The sequence below is a fragment of the Lissotriton helveticus genome, chromosome 2_1 (genome assembly GCF_964261635.1).
Source record: "Lissotriton helveticus chromosome 2_1, aLisHel1.1, whole genome shotgun sequence".
Classification (NCBI taxonomy): Eukaryota; Metazoa; Chordata; class Amphibia; order Caudata; family Salamandridae; genus Lissotriton; species Lissotriton helveticus.
The window spans coordinates 1,385,185,755-1,385,203,521 of NC_136059.1; the positions used below are offsets into that span (position 1 = coordinate 1,385,185,755).

At 41.1% G+C, this 17,767-nt stretch overlaps 1 protein-coding gene across 3 annotated transcripts in view; it reads left to right on the top strand.

Annotated features, from left to right (window-relative positions):
• Positions 1–17,767, top strand: part of TMOD1 (tropomodulin 1) — a 696,901-nt gene that overhangs the window by 293,877 nt on the left and 385,257 nt on the right. For all 3 annotated transcript variants that reach the window (XM_078676321.1, XM_078676322.1, XM_078676320.1), the window contains exon 2: positions 4,353–4,524. In XM_078676321.1, coding sequence (XP_078532447.1) covers positions 4,405–4,524 — 120 coding nt within the window. In that variant the 5' untranslated portion in view covers positions 4,353–4,404. The remainder of the gene's footprint in view (positions 1–4,352; positions 4,525–17,767) is intronic.

Here is a 17,767-nt window from a genome sequence, read left to right on the forward strand (position 1 = left end):
TTCCTGGTAGACATAAGTTCTCACATTACTATAATCTCATAGGGGGATTACAAGAATTTACCATGTAAGAAAAACTGCGGGTGTGCTGCATCACACCAGGTACTTATGGTGGACCCAAAATTGCATTGGAAGTTGTTTCATGACTGACCTGTCATTTGGGGTAAGATCAGCCACTGTTAAGGTTTATGTGGTAGACTTGGGAGACCACATTCTAGGGTGGATTGAGCAGCAGAAACTGCATATGTTAATTATCCATTCAAGGCACTATATAGTTTTAGCATTTCTAACAGCAATCTGGAAGGTGTCTTGCAAGAATGCAAAGTCATTTTTTGAAAGTAATTGAAACATTCAATCCTTATTTCGTACCTTTAGCATTGCATCTTACGGAATGTAATTGTGTCAAATGTATCGTTGTTGTATTTCTTCCCTGCCCTTTCCTCCCTTCCTCATGTGTGTGGGAAAGTGGATAACCTTGTGCGCTGTGTTAAAAAGGTTGCATTAGGCTTTGAGTCATTGCTTGGATTAGGGTATTTTGTGGTGCCCCATGACTGAAGGCAGAATAAAAAGCTTTCCTCCTTATCTCCTTCTGTTCATTACTGCACATATTTGTATTACTGAGGAGCCAGGAATTGGGGAACAAAGTTTGAGTCTCTAGGTTGGCTCAATATCCTGTGATTCTGGGCAATTATAAATGGTTCATGTAAAGCCATTCAATACCATTGGGACGATTTTGTGCTATATAAAACAACACATAATAACATTATATCTGGGGAATTATTAACCAAGACAGATATGGGATTTGAACACCATATGGATGATAGTGTGATAGTATTCCTGAGCTGCGGTATGATTGATATGTAAGATTTAGGGTGAGCACTCTTTCATTGTGTGCCTATATGACAAAATAGCACCCAAAGAAGAATGCCAAGGGGATCCATGATTGTGACCTGGGTGGAACTAAAAAAACATTCTTTTTTTGTCTTTTTTTGCAAAAAAGTGAGAGGACATCATTCTACAATATTGTATCCTCTGTTCAAAATGTATGGAATTGCGAACTATAAAGATGGGAAGGAAAGGCATCTGTTACAGGACAGTTACGACACTTATTTATATCACAGTATAACTTTCTATAAGAGCTACTTGATTGAAAACAAGTTAGCATAATGCATTGGCGTATGAGAATTATGAGCATAAGAATATTCTATGTTTTTTTGTGTTTTATGTATCATATGGCTTTTTAGGTGAATTTGAAACTGAACATGTTCGATCAGTGTTTAAAATACTATATTCAAATTTGGATACTATATGTAAAAAAACAATAGTAGTAAATTAGAAAAACATTGAATCATTTCGGATATAAGCTCAACCAGTCGTATGCTTATCTGATGAAATGGAGGCAGATAATAGATTTGTTTAATTTGCACCCAGTCATATATAAATATGTTATATTGCAAGTTAGCATGCTACCTGTTCAAGTGCAAAACAGTAGAGAACCGAATGGCTGGAAGGGGGAAGAGTTCCTTTTGCACTGTAGAAACAGCTATTAATTTGTTCAGTGCAATCCATCATTGTTTGCTCTCTTCAGCGGTGGTATCCAGTGTTTAATGTGTACCTATTGCAGGTGGTGGGTACTGATGCATGTTATATTGAACCGGGACATATTTATCATCATCAGACTTTGACTCAAAGCAAGAGAAAGAAAGGCAGAACAGGAAGAAATCAGTAGGGGAGTAAAGCAATGGAAACAGCCACAAATGGGGAAAGCAAGGATGAGAATGGATCTTCCAAGACTCAACTAACGACACAGGAATTGTTTTTGGGTAAAAGGAAGAGGTATGAAGTTTAATCATGTCTACAACCCTGGTATTCAGAAGTTCAGGCGGCAAGAGCCTGAGAAAAACTCCTGCTTTTTCTCTGTTTTTGTAGAAATTTAGCTACGATTGATGCAACAGGTGCAGTGGCACCGGGGCCCAGAGCCCAGACGGGCCCATTGAACCTTCGGACTGCTGTATGTTAACAATCCAACAGCAGTCAAAGGGGCCATTTTCCTTGCTTGCACCACACCCGTGGCATCCTTGCCGCACTACTGCTAAGCACTGGTGGTACTGTTAAAGTCTAGGCCCATTTACACAATTTCCCCTGAGGGGATAAGTCTTTCTGGAAGAGTGAGTTGTGAAATAAAAATAAATCACTGGCTATCATCCCAATACAGTGTAACCAATGGGGCTATACATTAATCTACTTGACTCTTGATCTGAGTTTAGTAGATTATAATTATAAGTTTAGGAACAAATCAATATAGCTCAATCTCAGAATAATTGTATAAAAGTACAAAAAGATCAGAATAAGTCCAAATCCCCTCAGGAGATGTACCCTATATAGTACAAAGCAAATGACTAACTTTAAGATGTTGATGCAATCAGAAAAAAAAGAAATGAAGGTTAAATTGCATCACATGATTCTCTTTAACGAGCATGAGCAAACTAACTTTCCCTACACTACCTTAAAAAAGGAAACCTAACTAAATCATTTGGGTCAAGATATCTTTATGAAGAAAGGGAAAGAAAGTTGTCAGCCATCAGAGTCTTCAGTAGAAAACACTCCAACTATAGATCAAGTAGCTTAAAGCCACTCAAGCAGAAGCCTAGGTCTGCTCTCTGAGAAAACCTAAGATGGACTCTCTTCCTCACTAAACATAGCACATAATATTAACTGCAGTCGAATTGACACTCCCATGTGACTTCTTCTTGGGAAATTTCCTTAGCTCCGGCACAACTGGATACTTTCAGCACTTTTCCACCTAGATAAACCTCAATCTCTTCTTGCCCTCGGTCATTCCTCTCCCATGAGAACTCCTCTCCTCACTCGTTACTTCGATTTCCCCGGCTGACTCCTCCTTCCCATGCTTTACTATATACTAAAACAAAACCCCTTTATTCTAACTAATGAGGCTTTGCCACACCTGCAGTAGAAACAAAATGTGACAAAACATTCTTTAGCAAGGACTGAACATAGACAAAACATGAGATTACAACGTAAACTTGCACTGAAACAGAGAACGTTAGGCTAAGATAAAATAACACATAAAGTTCGGCTAATACACACATTAGGCTGCACTTTAACTGTCAACTTTTTCTAGTGCGTGGGATTACAGATATGTGCCCATTTCTACGAACTATATGCAGCCTCTCATAATCATGAATATAATGCAACCAACTACGAAAATGTCATTATAATTATACTTTCACATAAATAACTTGGGTCATACATATGAACTTGTCAATTACTAGTTGCACACACCCTAGTTACAAATCTCACAATAAGACATTTGATGTTAAATTCTCCTGTCAAGTGTTTTCTTTTTTGTATAAATGATTTTTATTGTTTTTGACAAAATAATAAATTTAGCATCTGCATGACGACATAATCCAACATTGACATTGTAATGACAATAATTTGAATGGCGTAGGCAGGATGCCAAGAGAATCCCGTTCAGTAAGAAAGAAAGTTCACTCTATTAGCCGTGCCGCCTCACATTTCCGTGACATAGTACATTTACTAACAGTTGCATGAATCATACGAACAAAATGAAAATCCGTCATTATTACACAGATCAATTCCATCATTGAATTATACATGAATAACAAAGTGAAATAACATGAAAAAGAAGAACTAAAGGTCGATCTCTGTATGTTGGCACAAGTCAAAGTGTACTTGTCGGTTGAGCATGTCAGTGGGCATCACATATGTAGCTAATGGGTGTGGTGGTCACGCCTGGTGGAGAATGCACTGGGGGGGGGGAGGGGAGAGAAATTCTAATATGTATATTGTCACATAACTTTAATAATCACGTTCTAAGCATATATATTTCGAATAAAATGCAACACTTCACTTCTTGAAGTCCACTAATTACAACAGAACATATGAGTGCTGGCTATGCTTCGGCATGATGCACTCCTACATTAATCTCAGATGTGATCAAGATTACCTCTTCTTCAGGGTTTTTACTGGAAATATTTTGAAGCACTTGTAAGAAATTGTTTGGTTTATATTATTTGGGCCTTGAAATAGTGTACTTTCTTTGTTTGAAAAAATATTACTAAGGGTTAGCAGTGGGGATTTTCTTTAACTTTCTAATAGATCACAACTAGATCACTGCCTCTTTTTATTTCTTGTGCTCTCTGTAATAATTATATATGTGTAATTGTAAGCGTTTTCAGCACGTTAGTGGCACAAAATGAGGTAGTACATTCTGTACTCTGTTCTGCAGACCTTAAAACCCTGGGCAGCACAGCTTTCTAGATTATGTTCTAGATGTGTAATTCTCACACGACCCCTTTTCTGTTTTCTAGGTCACTTCGATATTTCAAAAACATCGCAGTTGAAACGAAGATTTTTCTAAACATGTCTTACAGACAGGAATTAGAAAAATACCGTGACCTAGATGAGGACGAAATCCTAGGGAATCTAACGGAAGAAGAGATCCGAAAGCTAGAAGATGAACTGGTCGAATTAGATCCTGATGTAAGTAACTTTCAAACTTGCACAGCTGGAATTGCAACTTTTAGTTACGAAAATTATGATATGAACAGAAAACGATTTGCAGGGTCATTTAAGGTCAGGCGGGTGAAACTGCAGCCTCCCGGTTTGGCAGAGGCCCTGGACTCTGCATTCCTCTGCAAAGGACAGGCTGCATATTTACAGATCCATGCCTGACTGTGCAGGACATCTAGGCCAAAAATGCCTACACCAGTGTGGTGGGCGCGCTTGCGACAGAGCTGAATGCTGAGTGGACTCCGCATGTTTTTCAGCAGTTTCCCAGTTCTAAATTGGGCAGGACAACAGTGAGCTTGGCAGGTGGAAGAATTCCTACCTTTGCTGCAGTTCTCTTCCCCTGCCAAACTTGAAATTAAATTCAAATGCATTTTCCATGGTCAGGAGGTGACTTGTGTACATACCGAAGAGGAGTCTAGGGCCCTGTGCTTAGAAATGGTTGTAAAGATGGAAGAACGCAAAATAGATGGTATTAAGATGATTTATTGTAGCATAGTCGCGCAGCAGAGAAACACCTCTACTCTCTTCCCTCAGCCCTCCAACTGTCCCACAATCTAGAACACCATGACAGTGGAAGCTAGCTTGGAACGAGGGAAAGAGTGAGACAAGGCACGAGAGTAACATAACTTACATAACACATCTTCCTCCTTATAAAACAACGCAAAAAAACGATAAAGATACCAACTGAAAAACATAACACATGAGGAAACAAAAAAAAATCTAACAAATATAATCTGACATCCATTTTGGTTTATGACAAATGCGCTTATCAAAACGCTTATGATTTACATTGACATTGTTATGCTCTAAACAAATTGGCAAATCTTGAGTGTCATCAGAAGGTAAAATGGCATAAGCAGTGTCTTCAGGGGGTAAAATACCATCATTATTTCTAACAACAGCATCAATATTGACATTAGGAGAATCAAAAGGTGGATCTGTAGAAATATCCCACTCAGAATGAGGATCAAAAGAACGAGCAGCCCCCAAAGGTACTGAATTCTCAGACCACTTTGAAGAGGGATGAAAAATTGCTACCCTTTTTAAATTCCAAACTTTACCATCTGACAATTTTACGGCATTTTAAAGAACTGACTTTCACCTTTACAAACCTTCCAAGGTTTCTTGACTCTAACCCATGAACCAACTTTGACAGAAACAGTTTTGGTGTTATGTTTCAAGTTATACTTATCATAGTACTTGTTACACTTGTCTACAATTCTTGACCTGACAACTTCAGTAGGAACAGTACTAGAAGCAGCTTCTAAAAGCCACTCAGGATTGCATTTAGTCCTTGCACACGACCCCTCATAACATCAAAAGGACAAACTCCTAAAGAATCATGAGGAGTGGTTCTATACGTCCACATGGTTTTAAAGATGTCCACCTCCCAATCACTTTGATTCTGAATACCCATTTGAATCGAGTTTTTTAACACTCTATTGAATCTTTAGATCATACCATTACCAGAAGGATTATAGAGAGAGGTGGTCCTATGCTTAATACCAACTCTTTTAAAATACTGCTGAATTAAGTTGGACAAAAACTGAACACCATTATCAGAAATAACCTGAGCAGGCAACCCTTCTTCAATAAAAGTTCTATCAAGAAATCTCAATACTTCATTCGAAGTAATCTTGTCAACAACCTTAATAACAGGCCATCTCGAAAATACATCAATCAGTGCAATTACATACTTCTTCTCAGAACCAATGGGACCCATAATATCTATGGCAACAGTATGCCAGGCTTTACTCAGAATAAAGGATTCTCCTAACTTAGGTCTTAAAGTAACCAAAGATTTATCAGAATTGCAGCAAGCTAAACAATCCCGAACAACCCTGTCAATTAAAACATCAATGCCCGGCCACCAAAACCATTGCTTAACTCTTTGTTTAGTTTTATTAATACCACAATGTTCTTCATGGCATAAGTTAATAACCTTCAATCTTAAAGAGCTAGGAGGTACCACTTTATCACCTCTGAAAATAAACTTATTAGTGACAGAAAGTTCTTGTCTAACTTCCCAGAAGGCTTTAAGCTAATCTAGAACTCTACTCTTACAAAGCCAGCCTTTGTTTATGAAACCCAACAATTGTTCCAAAGATAAATTCATATTGTAACTTGTTAACCATTTATCTTCAGTAAAATTGGATAACCCTTCATTGAGCACCAAAGCGACCTGCTCCACATCCAAATCAGAGGAATCACATTCAGAGATATCAATCGGTAACCTCGACAAAAAGTCTGCAATAACGTTCTTTTTGCCGGGTACGTAAACAACCTGGTAATTATAATCCTGTAACCGTAGGGATAATCTCGCAATTCTAGCAGAAGCGTTAAGAATACCTTCCGTTGTTAACAATTTAACAAGAGGTTTATGATCAGTGCGTAAAAAGCAAAATCTACCCCATACAAAGTAATCCATAGCCCAGGCACAAGCAAGGGTTTCTTTTTCAATGACGGAGAATTTCTCCTCCGAAGGAGACAAGGCACGTGAAGCATAACCCACGATATTCTCCTTACCATCAGATCTTATTTGGGATAATACACCACCCAAACCCTTATTGCTCGCGTCAACAGTGATAACATTCTCTAAATCTGGATCAAACCCTTTAAGGGCAGGTGCTTCAACAATAGCAGATTTGATAGAACTAAACTCAGCCTGGCATTCCGAACTCCCAAAAAACATAACTCTATTTTTAAGAAGCTGTCTGATGTTGTACATTTTAGAAGAAAAATGTTCAACAAATCTAGAGTAGAACTCCGCAAGTCCTAAAAAGGATCGAACTTCTTCTTTGTTCTTCGGATTTGGTGCATCACGAATGGCCTCTATCAAAGAAGGCTTAGGCGAGATACCCTCTTTGCAAAGAGTATGACCTAAATACGTGATGGATTTCACAGCAAATTTACATTTTGAATGTTCAACGGTTAGACCCTTGGATTCAAGAATAGAAAGTACCTCATTAAGAATTTTGTCATGCTCATTCCTATCGACACCAAAGACAAGGATGTCGTCCTGAAAACATCTTCCATTTTTCATCTTACCAAACAGATGGTACATCAACCTTTGAAAGATGGCAGCTGCAGAAGCCAAACCAAAGGGAAGCCTTTTATATTGAAAACAGCCAAAAGGTGTGATGAAGGCTGTCAATTGTTTGCTTTCCTCGGCTAATGATATCTGATGGTAGGCAGCAGATAAATCAATAGATGAAAACCATTCTGCATCTTTCACAAGCGACAACATTTCAGAGATTTTGGGGAGGGGAAATTTGTCTACAACACTATTATTGTTTAAATGCCTAAGGTCAATGCATAATCTCAATTTGCCATTATTGCGTCTGGCAACTACAATTGGAGAAATCCACTCAGCAGACACTATAGGGTCTATTATGTCAGCTTTAACAAGTTTATCTAATTCTTTCTCCACATCATCCATAAGAAGGATGGGAATGTGTCTTACTTTGTGCACTTTAGGACAAGCATTGGACTTTAAAACAATTTTGTGTTCAAAATCATTGAGATTGCCAATGTTTCCATTAAAAACCTTCGGAAATTTCTTTAACATCTCTGCACAAATTAAATCATTTTTATTAAGAACCATGACAGGTTCGGAAGTATTCGGATTAAGGATTATATTCAATTTACCCTGATCCTTCCAACCTAAGACAGCTGGCCCCTTCTTAGCAACATATAGCTTACTAGAAGTCTCTCTGTTCTTAAATTTAAAAACTAAGGGCCTGAAACCAACCATATCGATTTTTTCTCCGTAATATCCGTCAGGTTGAATATCTGAAACCAAAAGTTTGTTCCCTAATCTAGTAGCAAAAAGAGATTTCCAAGTAGCCTCATCAATAATCGTATAAGGGGAACCATTAGAGTCCGCATACATTTGTACAGTAATCCTTCCTATGATCATGGAACATAAGGGGTTTTTACACGACTTACTGTTGAAATCATTTATGTTCCAAATAAAATGGTCAATAGACTCATCACAAGAATCTTTAATAGTAAGTTTCTTGATGCCCTCATCACCATCACTGGATTCGTAGTCCGGTTCATCTAAACACTTAACTTTTTTACCACCCCCTTTTCTTCTGCAGGCCTTGTTAAAATGGCCAACAATACCGCAATTAGAGCAACGTTGCTTCAAAGCAGGGCACAACTTGCTTGAAGCTAAATGTGAAGGACTATCACATCTGAAACATCTAATACTAGGGTTGCGGCTATACTCTTTCTTCTTTTATGACTCAACTCTATGTTTAATAGGAATTGAAGGTTTAAAATTAGATGCCTTTGCTTTAATCTTATTAACAACTTCAGCAGAAGTTTCAGCAATAGCAGCATTTAGTTTAAGTAACTTTGCACTACGGCTCGACATTTCGGCTTTCTCGACAATACTAAGAACATCTTTAAGTTCAACATCACCGTTTATCCACAGTCTGTCTTGAACAGCCAGATCCTTATTGTGCATAACCACCTGATCTCTAATAAACTGATCTACCCGGTGATCAAACTTACAATCTTCTGCAAGTTTCCTAAGCGCTGATACAAATTGATCAATAGTTTCACTACTTTCTTGTTTACGCTGGAAAAAACGGAATCTTACAATACCAATGCATACTTTTGGTGCAAAATAAGTATCAAAATCATTCACAATAGCATCAAAAACATTTACATCACCACCTCCCAACACTTTTATCATTCCTTCATAAGCTTTAAGCCCACCAGGACCCAAGGAATGTAGTAAAAGTTTATTTTTTCTATCAGGTGACATTTTTCCTTCCTCATCAATAGAAGCAATAAAGTTAAGGAAGTAAGCCTTCCATTCTGACCATTTCATGCATGGTTCGGATCCTGCTAGCCAAAACGCCTGAGGAGGTTGTATAGAATAATTTTGGCTTGTCATGTTGGAAAAGAAAAATAATTTAAATAAATAAATAAATAAAAGTCACAAAATGTAAATAAGCAGAATATAAGCAAAATATCAAATCTAGCGCAAATATCAAATCTCAAATATACTAAGATGAGATGTGCATTAATTAATGGACTGGTGTGCACATCGCCAGATGTAATGCATCGAAAATAACAGAGTACATCAAATTAGCGAAATGTACATTACGATAAACTGTATGGAGAGCAATCTGCATGAAGATCCTTGAATCAACTTGTACTTTTAGAAGTCACATCAACACTTACTCCCCCAAAAAATTACCACAGAGTGTTGAAAATAAACTCCTTCAACGCAGAATAGCCTGGTGTGCGCGTCACTGATGAAAAATAATGGATTTGCGCTTCTAAAAGACACATCAACTCATATTTCCTTTAATCTGCAAGGTATGTAGAAATAACTCCTTTTGCGCTTAATAACCAGGTGTGCGCGTCACCGAAGCAGAAGTTACAAGGATGTCAACACGCAAAATCACTGGTGTGCGCATCACCAAAGTAGAAGTAATGAGGATGTCAGTGTTAAGAATCACCGGTGTTCGCGTCACCGAAGCAGCAATAATGATCACTTTAAAGATGGCAGCACGCAGAGGTCAACAACGTGACCCGAACGTAATGCGTGGTGCGTCGATTCAACAAGGAATGCAGAATCCTCGAGGCGAACTCTGCTGAGCTGAAGTCGAACGCTTGGAGCGAGGTAAGGTGCTCGCGTTCGAAATTGGCCGTTTTAAGCTTTAAACAAAAGCATGAATGAAGGAAGAAAAGAAATAAAGTTAACAGGTATATACGACCTGTGTGCGATCCAAACACCAACGTGGGAGGAGCAGCTGCAATGTACACCCAACCGATGCAGGACGCATGGATGTACGACATTACAACGCATGCTTTTACATCGCATGTTTTTACAACGCGAGTTTTACAACGCATACCATTACAACGCATAGTGCTTTGGGGCGCTGGATAGTGAATTATTTAATTTACTATTCCAACTCCAGTCCCCGTGGATAGTATGGAAGGTGTTGGATAGTAAATTAAATATATTCCCTATCCTAGAGCGCCCCCCAGCGCAATGCGTTGTAATGGTTTGCGTTGTAAAAGCTGCGATGTAAAAGCATTGCGTGGTAAAAGTTGCGTTGTAAGTGATGTTTCCCAGGACGCATGAGTAAATTCATCCAATAATTGTAAAACGAAATCCAAGCGCATAAAATAAAAATGCTAAGACGAAGTTCTTGAAGTGCGTGAGTTCTTGAATCCAGTCGCCAAATTGTAACGATGGAAGCACGCAAAATAGATGGTATTAAGATGATTTATTGTAGCATAGTCGCGCAGCAGGGAAACACCTCTACTCTCTTCCCTCAGCTCTCCAACTATCCCACAATCTAGAACACCATGACAGTGGAAGCTAGCTTGGAGCGAGGGAAAGAGCGAGACAAGGCACGAGAGCAACATAACTTACATAACAATGGTGTACACTGAATCATAATTGTTAACTATTGCCAGCAAGGAAGTTGGGGGAGCAATTACTGTGGCCACTGATAAGACTGCCTCCAATGTGGGATGATTCGGAGGCTGCTCAGAGTACCGGGAAAGTGACAGAATGAAAGGGGCTTCATCTGCAAGCCTACCCCAATTGTTTCAATTCTGTGAGCATTTTCAAACAAATACTCAGCAGCCCTTCTGTAGCTGTTGTTTCAATGAGGGATCCATCCTGTCTCTGGATCCTTATAGGATCAATTTGCTTTTGAAAAATGCAGTTGTTAAAAAAGCTGCTCAGGAACCCACGAGGTCTGGATAAGTTTCAGGTGATCTCCAAAATCTTCTATTTTGCTGAACAACTACATTAAGGTTTATCCCAAGTAATTCAGTCTTTCTGGACATAACTGATGTTATTTGCTGGCTGCTGACATTATGGAAGTGGTTGCCCTGTTTGGACCTTTCCAAAGCCTTATGACACAATTATTCGTAACATTCTGGTACTTAATGGTTGGCGACTGGCACTAGGGACTTAGCTCTAAATAGCTGCAATTTCTTTTGCCACGTGATTCTCAATTGGGTGCTTTGTCCCTTTTCTCATTTCGGCTTGAGTCCTTGAGTTCTGCTGTTCCACAAGGGATGCCGTTGTCAATTTATTTTTAATAGCCACACCTAACTAAGAATTCCAGTTATCCATTGTGTCTACCATTCTTTAATTAGGTAGATGACACCAAATCCTACCAAAGCTTCATTTGCATTATTGTATTTAGTTATTTCAGATTTTTCTTTTCTGTATATTTGGATGGAAATCTGTCAAAGTACATTTTGTCACATATAACGGGTAGCATTGCCAATGTTTTCAAAATCTAGAGAGCTTGAATGGGAACCAACCTCATCTCAACAAAATAATTGAAATCCTACTCGACATTGCACCAGGTGACCGAGCATAGAAAGCAGACTCTCCAGCGGGACTGGGATTCTGCTAACAAAAACTCTAGAAAATTAAACAAGAAAATGAAATGTAGCTGTGAGAAGTTGGCCTGGTATATGATGCTCACTAGTTCTAGTGATCACCTTGTACCATGCCAAGCAACCCTTATGGTGCAGGTTGTAAAGTCAACCTTATAGACAAGCTATCCTAGGGGTAGCATGGACTAAGCAGTGTTAGGCTAAACTCTGTAAAGGCATGTGAAGCAAGCTGTTTTACCATACACAATCCCTTGAATACCAAATGAAAGGACACCACACAGATATATATTGAAAATATATATAGATTTATTTCTACAAATAACCCTGATACTCTTTATGAGCACAGAAGCAAATGCGTTAAAACAAAACACAGTTTAAATACACAAAAGTTGCACAATTATGGATGAGCCCTAGGGGCCACCTAAACCATATACTAAAATAGTGGTATAAGAACCACTATGGGGAAAGTGAAGAGGCCTAGGGCCTGGGGAATCGCTGGAGCTGTTCGGGACTAGCAGTGAAGAAGTCGGGAAAGGCCCGCGGGACTCGGGTGCAGTGCGGAAAGTGCACGCTTTACCTATGCAATGTCAATGGTGCGTAAAAGTTACAAAGTTAGTTATTAAGGAACCTTCCGAGTGACCTAGAAGGATTAAACTTTAGACACAGACACTAGAGGTGTGTACCAGTGTGGGAACACCGGCGTTGCTGAGTTACCTCACCCACAGGAAGCGGGTGCACAGGGTCGAAGTAGTGTCGGGTTTCGTCACGCAGGTCGATGGTGCTTGGAGCTGAAGATGCTGCAGGCGGCTCGATGTGAAGAGTTCCGGTGGATCCAAGGGTGGATCTGAAGAGGTGAAGACCTGAAAGCAGAGGGGACAATGTTCAAAGTCACTAGCCAGTGACTACCGTGGAACCAGACTGGACCCAGGCGATGTTGGGTGCAAACAGGCGTCGAGGTGTAGCTTCTCTCTGCAGCCACGTGGACACGAGGGGTCGAAGACGTCCAGGAGTCAATCACGAGCTGTCCCACGCAGGCTTCTCGCTGTTGGCGGTGTCGGCAACTTGATTAGAGCAAACAGGCCTTGGCTACTGCAAGCCACGCAGGAATCAAAAAAGGCTTGTTACTCGGACCAGCAAGGTCAGAGCAGGTGCTCCTTTTTACAGGAGCGAGGGCAAGTCTGGAGCAACCAGACCCGTAGTGTAAGTTGAAGGTTTCGTCACCAAGATGGCCGCTAGCCACGTGGCAAGTGGACGGGATGGCGCATCGAGTGGCACAGTGCAAAAGGGCCCCACGCACATTGTGGAGATGCTGGGGGGCTGATCTTCGGTGCAAGGGCTGCTCGACGTTGGGGCTTCTCAAACCCCAAAGCACAGCGTCGAGGGTGCCTCTGATGCTGTGCAGTCAGCGTTTCGGGGGTCTTCCAAGAGGTCCGGTCCCACGTCTCTCGGTGCCTCCACGGGTCCCTTCTTTGCAGGGACTGTGGATCGGGCGGTGAGAAGTCTAGGAGTCTGGGTCTTGTCAGGCTCTGGGCTCGGGCTCCGGCGGGAGGCGGCGGCAAAGCAGACATCGAGTTGCTGGTTGGTGCCTGTGTTCACAGGGTGGTCACTCCTTGGCCACAAGGGAGATTCTCTTCCGTCTTCTGTGCAGCAGAATGTCGAAGTTCAGTCTTCTTCTGTATTTCAAGTTGATTCAGGATGATCTCAAGTCTCAGGACACAGCTCCTACTCTTATTCGAATCTGGGGGGCCGGATCACCTACTAGGTCCCTCCGCTGGGTGGAACCAGGAAGGGGGGTGGTTACACCCCCTTTCCTTTGTCCAGTTTCGCGCCAGGACTGGGGCTGGAAAGCCCCAGCACCGGTTTGAACTGGCCTATGCACAGGGACACCTTGTGTGCCCCAGGCATGTCTGATTCTATTCAGCCCTGTCCTACCCAATACACAAAATCCTGTCTGGGGTGGTGCCAGCACCTCCCCAGGCAGGAAACCCTTTGTCCAAGCTGCCCTCGCTGGAAGGACTCCCAGCAGCAGGAGGTCAGACTTGTGTCTGTGGTGGCAGCATCCATTTTGTGATGCTGAGGCTCTGTTTAACTTTAACCGGGGTTCAGGCTAGGTACATGTCGTGTCCCTCTAGAAGGGTGGAATGCTACCCCCGTCGCCAGAACTGGCGAGGGGGTAGTATTCCAATTCGTATGACACCTTACTGGACATGTTTTGATAAAGCCAAACCAAAGATAGCATTTAACCGCGAGGTTCATAATGCACTTAAGAGTATATGGTATGGCAGTATCATGAAACAGCTAAAGGACATGGTTCCGAAAGCTGCAGACAGGCTCAGCTCATGCCAGAGCACTATCTCACATATTTCCAAGCACTCTGCCTCCAGGATTGATGAGGCCTTCCATAGGAGTGACTGATAGGAACATATGTGTCCATTTTAGGTTAGGTATAGGCATACTACACCTACGTAAGGGGTGGTTACACCGACTTACCCCAGCTGAGTGATCAGCCAGTTGTGTCAAAATATGGAGGCCAGGCCAGGGGTGGCATAATACATGCTGCAGCCCCTGGTAGGCCTTGGAAGCACCTATGGCCTGGGTACCTGGGTACACTGTTACAGGGGCCAATAAGGTGAGCCAATTTCAATTGTGTATGTACCTAAGGTACATGGAGTCCATTTTAAGGAGAGAGCAATTAGCCTGGGGCCCTGAATAGCAGGATCCCAGGCCAACTATGTAAAAAACCAGCTAAACACCAGGCAAAAAGTTTGGGGGTAACCATAGTCAGATATCCACCTTCCTACAGTAGCTATAAATGTTTTTATTCGCTTTGGTAGCCACACATACCAGTGTCTATGCCCACAAGCCAATAATGCTTAAACGCAGGACAACTACATATAAACTATACCCAACATATCCCCACATTTTCCCAGCCCTCACCAACAGACTCTACTCATTTTAGATTGATGGACCTCAAAGTCCTTTATTATTTTGAAACTGCAGAATATCTTACTCTCTTCCATTTTTATGTGGGCTATTGTAGCATTTGTGATTGTTCTCCGAGTATGAGTCACATCACACTCAAATAGCATGGGCATGTGAGTTCCCTGTATTGTTGCGAAAATATTGTGATGTGTGGGTCCCAATAGTATGTCATATTAGGGATGTACGTTGTTACAACGCAGGTTGTAACAACGCATACCTTTACCACGCGGCCGCTACAACGCAAGTCGTTACCACGACTTGCGTTGGAGGGCGCGGATTTAGGATTTTTATAATTTTATATTCCAACACCAGTCCCCGTAACAGTAGGGAAGGTGTTGGAATATACATTCATAAAATTCCTTATCCCACAGCGCCCTCCAGCGCAAGTCGTGGTAACGACTTGCGTTGTAACGGCCGCGTGGTAAAGGTACCGCGTGGTAACAAATGCGTTGTAAAGGTTACATACCCATATTAGTGTTATCTTTTCCATGCATGGTGGTCCACAGACATTTTTTCAGGGGGTATAATTTTAATGTCATCCAGTGGATGGTCACATTTGAAAGTGGTGGGGTGTAAACGTTCGGGATGAGTGAAATGTGGCAAGCGAGCATAGTGAGCGAGTCTGACCGCTATGCCCCCACCCCAGTTCTCCCCCAAGAGCATTTTGAAAGAAATGGTGGGCAAATGGTCTATTTTCAAGCAAATTGGAAAAAGCAAGAAGGTTATAAGGCAATTGTGAAAGTGTAGTTATGACATCAATAGAGAGATTTCATGAGATAATAATGTAGGTAGCTGCTTATTCAAATGTGGCACATTTTGTGATAGCATTACTTCATAATTTGTAATTTTTACACGTTAGCACTGGCTGTGCTTTCATTACTCCTCATTAGTAACAGTTTAACAACCAAATATAGCAACAAGCAACTGAAAGGTGGCCATTCAACCTTTCCAAAGAGCCTTCCACTGCATGGCAACACATTGCTACGTTTTCAGTAATTTCTTAACTGTGTGAGCTAGAAACACCTTTTTTAATTTAAATCTGCAGATTATGCAGCAGCTGATGGATTATGTGGCAAATGCTGAAAATCTATAACTATGCGAAAACTACAGCGGTCGCACAGTCGCATAATTCCAGTGCCCTGCAAATACCATAGGAGGCGACTTTATGAAAGTTATCACTTGTCCAGGTTTTTGGAATTGAGGGTTAACTTAAGATCTGTCACAAAGACCCAGACAAATCACCGGCCAGTATTTTATGCCTAGACAAGTAAGGCAGGTACCACAGCTGCCAACACAAGCGGCTTTTTACTTCCAAGTTGCACCTCCTTATCCTGCCACAACCCTAGCACTTACCCACACTATACTGGATCTTTTAAACTACATCCACCCACCACCACGGTCCTTCTCACAGGATTAACATTTTTAATGTCAAATGAGGCTAATGACTGTGGTATCAGTTGCAACTAAATAAAGTGTTGGACGCTCACCGGCACAACTAGGTGTCCAACAGTAAAACACACTTGGTTTGAGTATCACAACCTATTGGATACAGTAGGACACATGTCATGTGTGAAGTTCAGGCTTCTTGCAGCTTTTCCTCCGCAGATATTCACAAGACATTAATTATTTTCACTAGTCCTCCTATGACTGTTAAACTGCAGATATAGAAGCTTGTGTATGTTTTATGTGTTTCTTTGAAATAGATATGTGTTCACATGCAAAATGAAATACAGTTGTGAAAGATTCCAACGCACTCTCTGCATGTGATTTTACCATTAATATTAAAATGATACAGCATACTCGAAGACCTTTCCCTGTAAAGCATCGCTCGATAGCGGAGAAAGGGGGCGGGGAGACTCATGGTCTGTATTCTCAATGAAACTGTTAATGCTGATGCTAAAATTGTAAGACATTTAATCATTCTCATTTTCTGTCACTTCGGGAACTAAAAATTATTCATGACATGTTCCTGCTGCATAAATATATACCTGTGTAGAAACATAGAGTGAACTGTACCGAGGACACACCTCAGTTCTAAAGCGAACAGGATTTTTTTTTTAACTATTAACTGTTTATTAAATTGCTTCCCTCCTTCCTTGTCATTCACAATCACACACAGGCAGGATAAAGTTGCAGCAAGATAACCAGAGCCCCACTGTTCCCCTCATTGCTAAAACAATGATTCCAAAATGGGGGGCCTCACAGCAATTCATGCTACGACCCTCACGTCCGTGCTAGGACTTGCACCAAATAGGGCAAGGAAGCTACTGTGAGAAGCTCCGACTTGAACGATTACTATAATATACAGCAAGGTGTTTTATAAATGCCAGCACAATACAAACCAACAGCAAATATAACTTGCACAGGGTGAAACAAAGGGTCACATGCAGGTGACGTTACCTTGACTACATCATGTGTTGGGTCTTGTTACTCTCTTGTTATTTATGTTATGAGAATAGCAGTTTCACTTATGTTAAGGTGCCCAGGGTAAGCTGTGAATGATGTGAACATTTTTGCTTTAAATGGCAGAGGAGTTAAGAGGCCATTTTATGGTCATTGTTAGACAAAACAGTGAAGTGGCAAGATGAGCATCTTGGGCGCAATGCATAGTCAGTTTTAGCAGTGGGACTAAGGAGGTACATCTGCTGGTGTAACAGCACACGGCGCTTGTGCCACCCCTCATAACTCACTAATGTGCACCTCTCTTGTGTAACACTATCTACACATTTGTGTATAGTGACAACGCCATTTTGTATAACGCGGCTATTCTATGCAAGCCCCTCGCTTTACAGCTACGGACAGACCTCATTACGTTTCTGACTTTTAGCTGCCAATACTTACC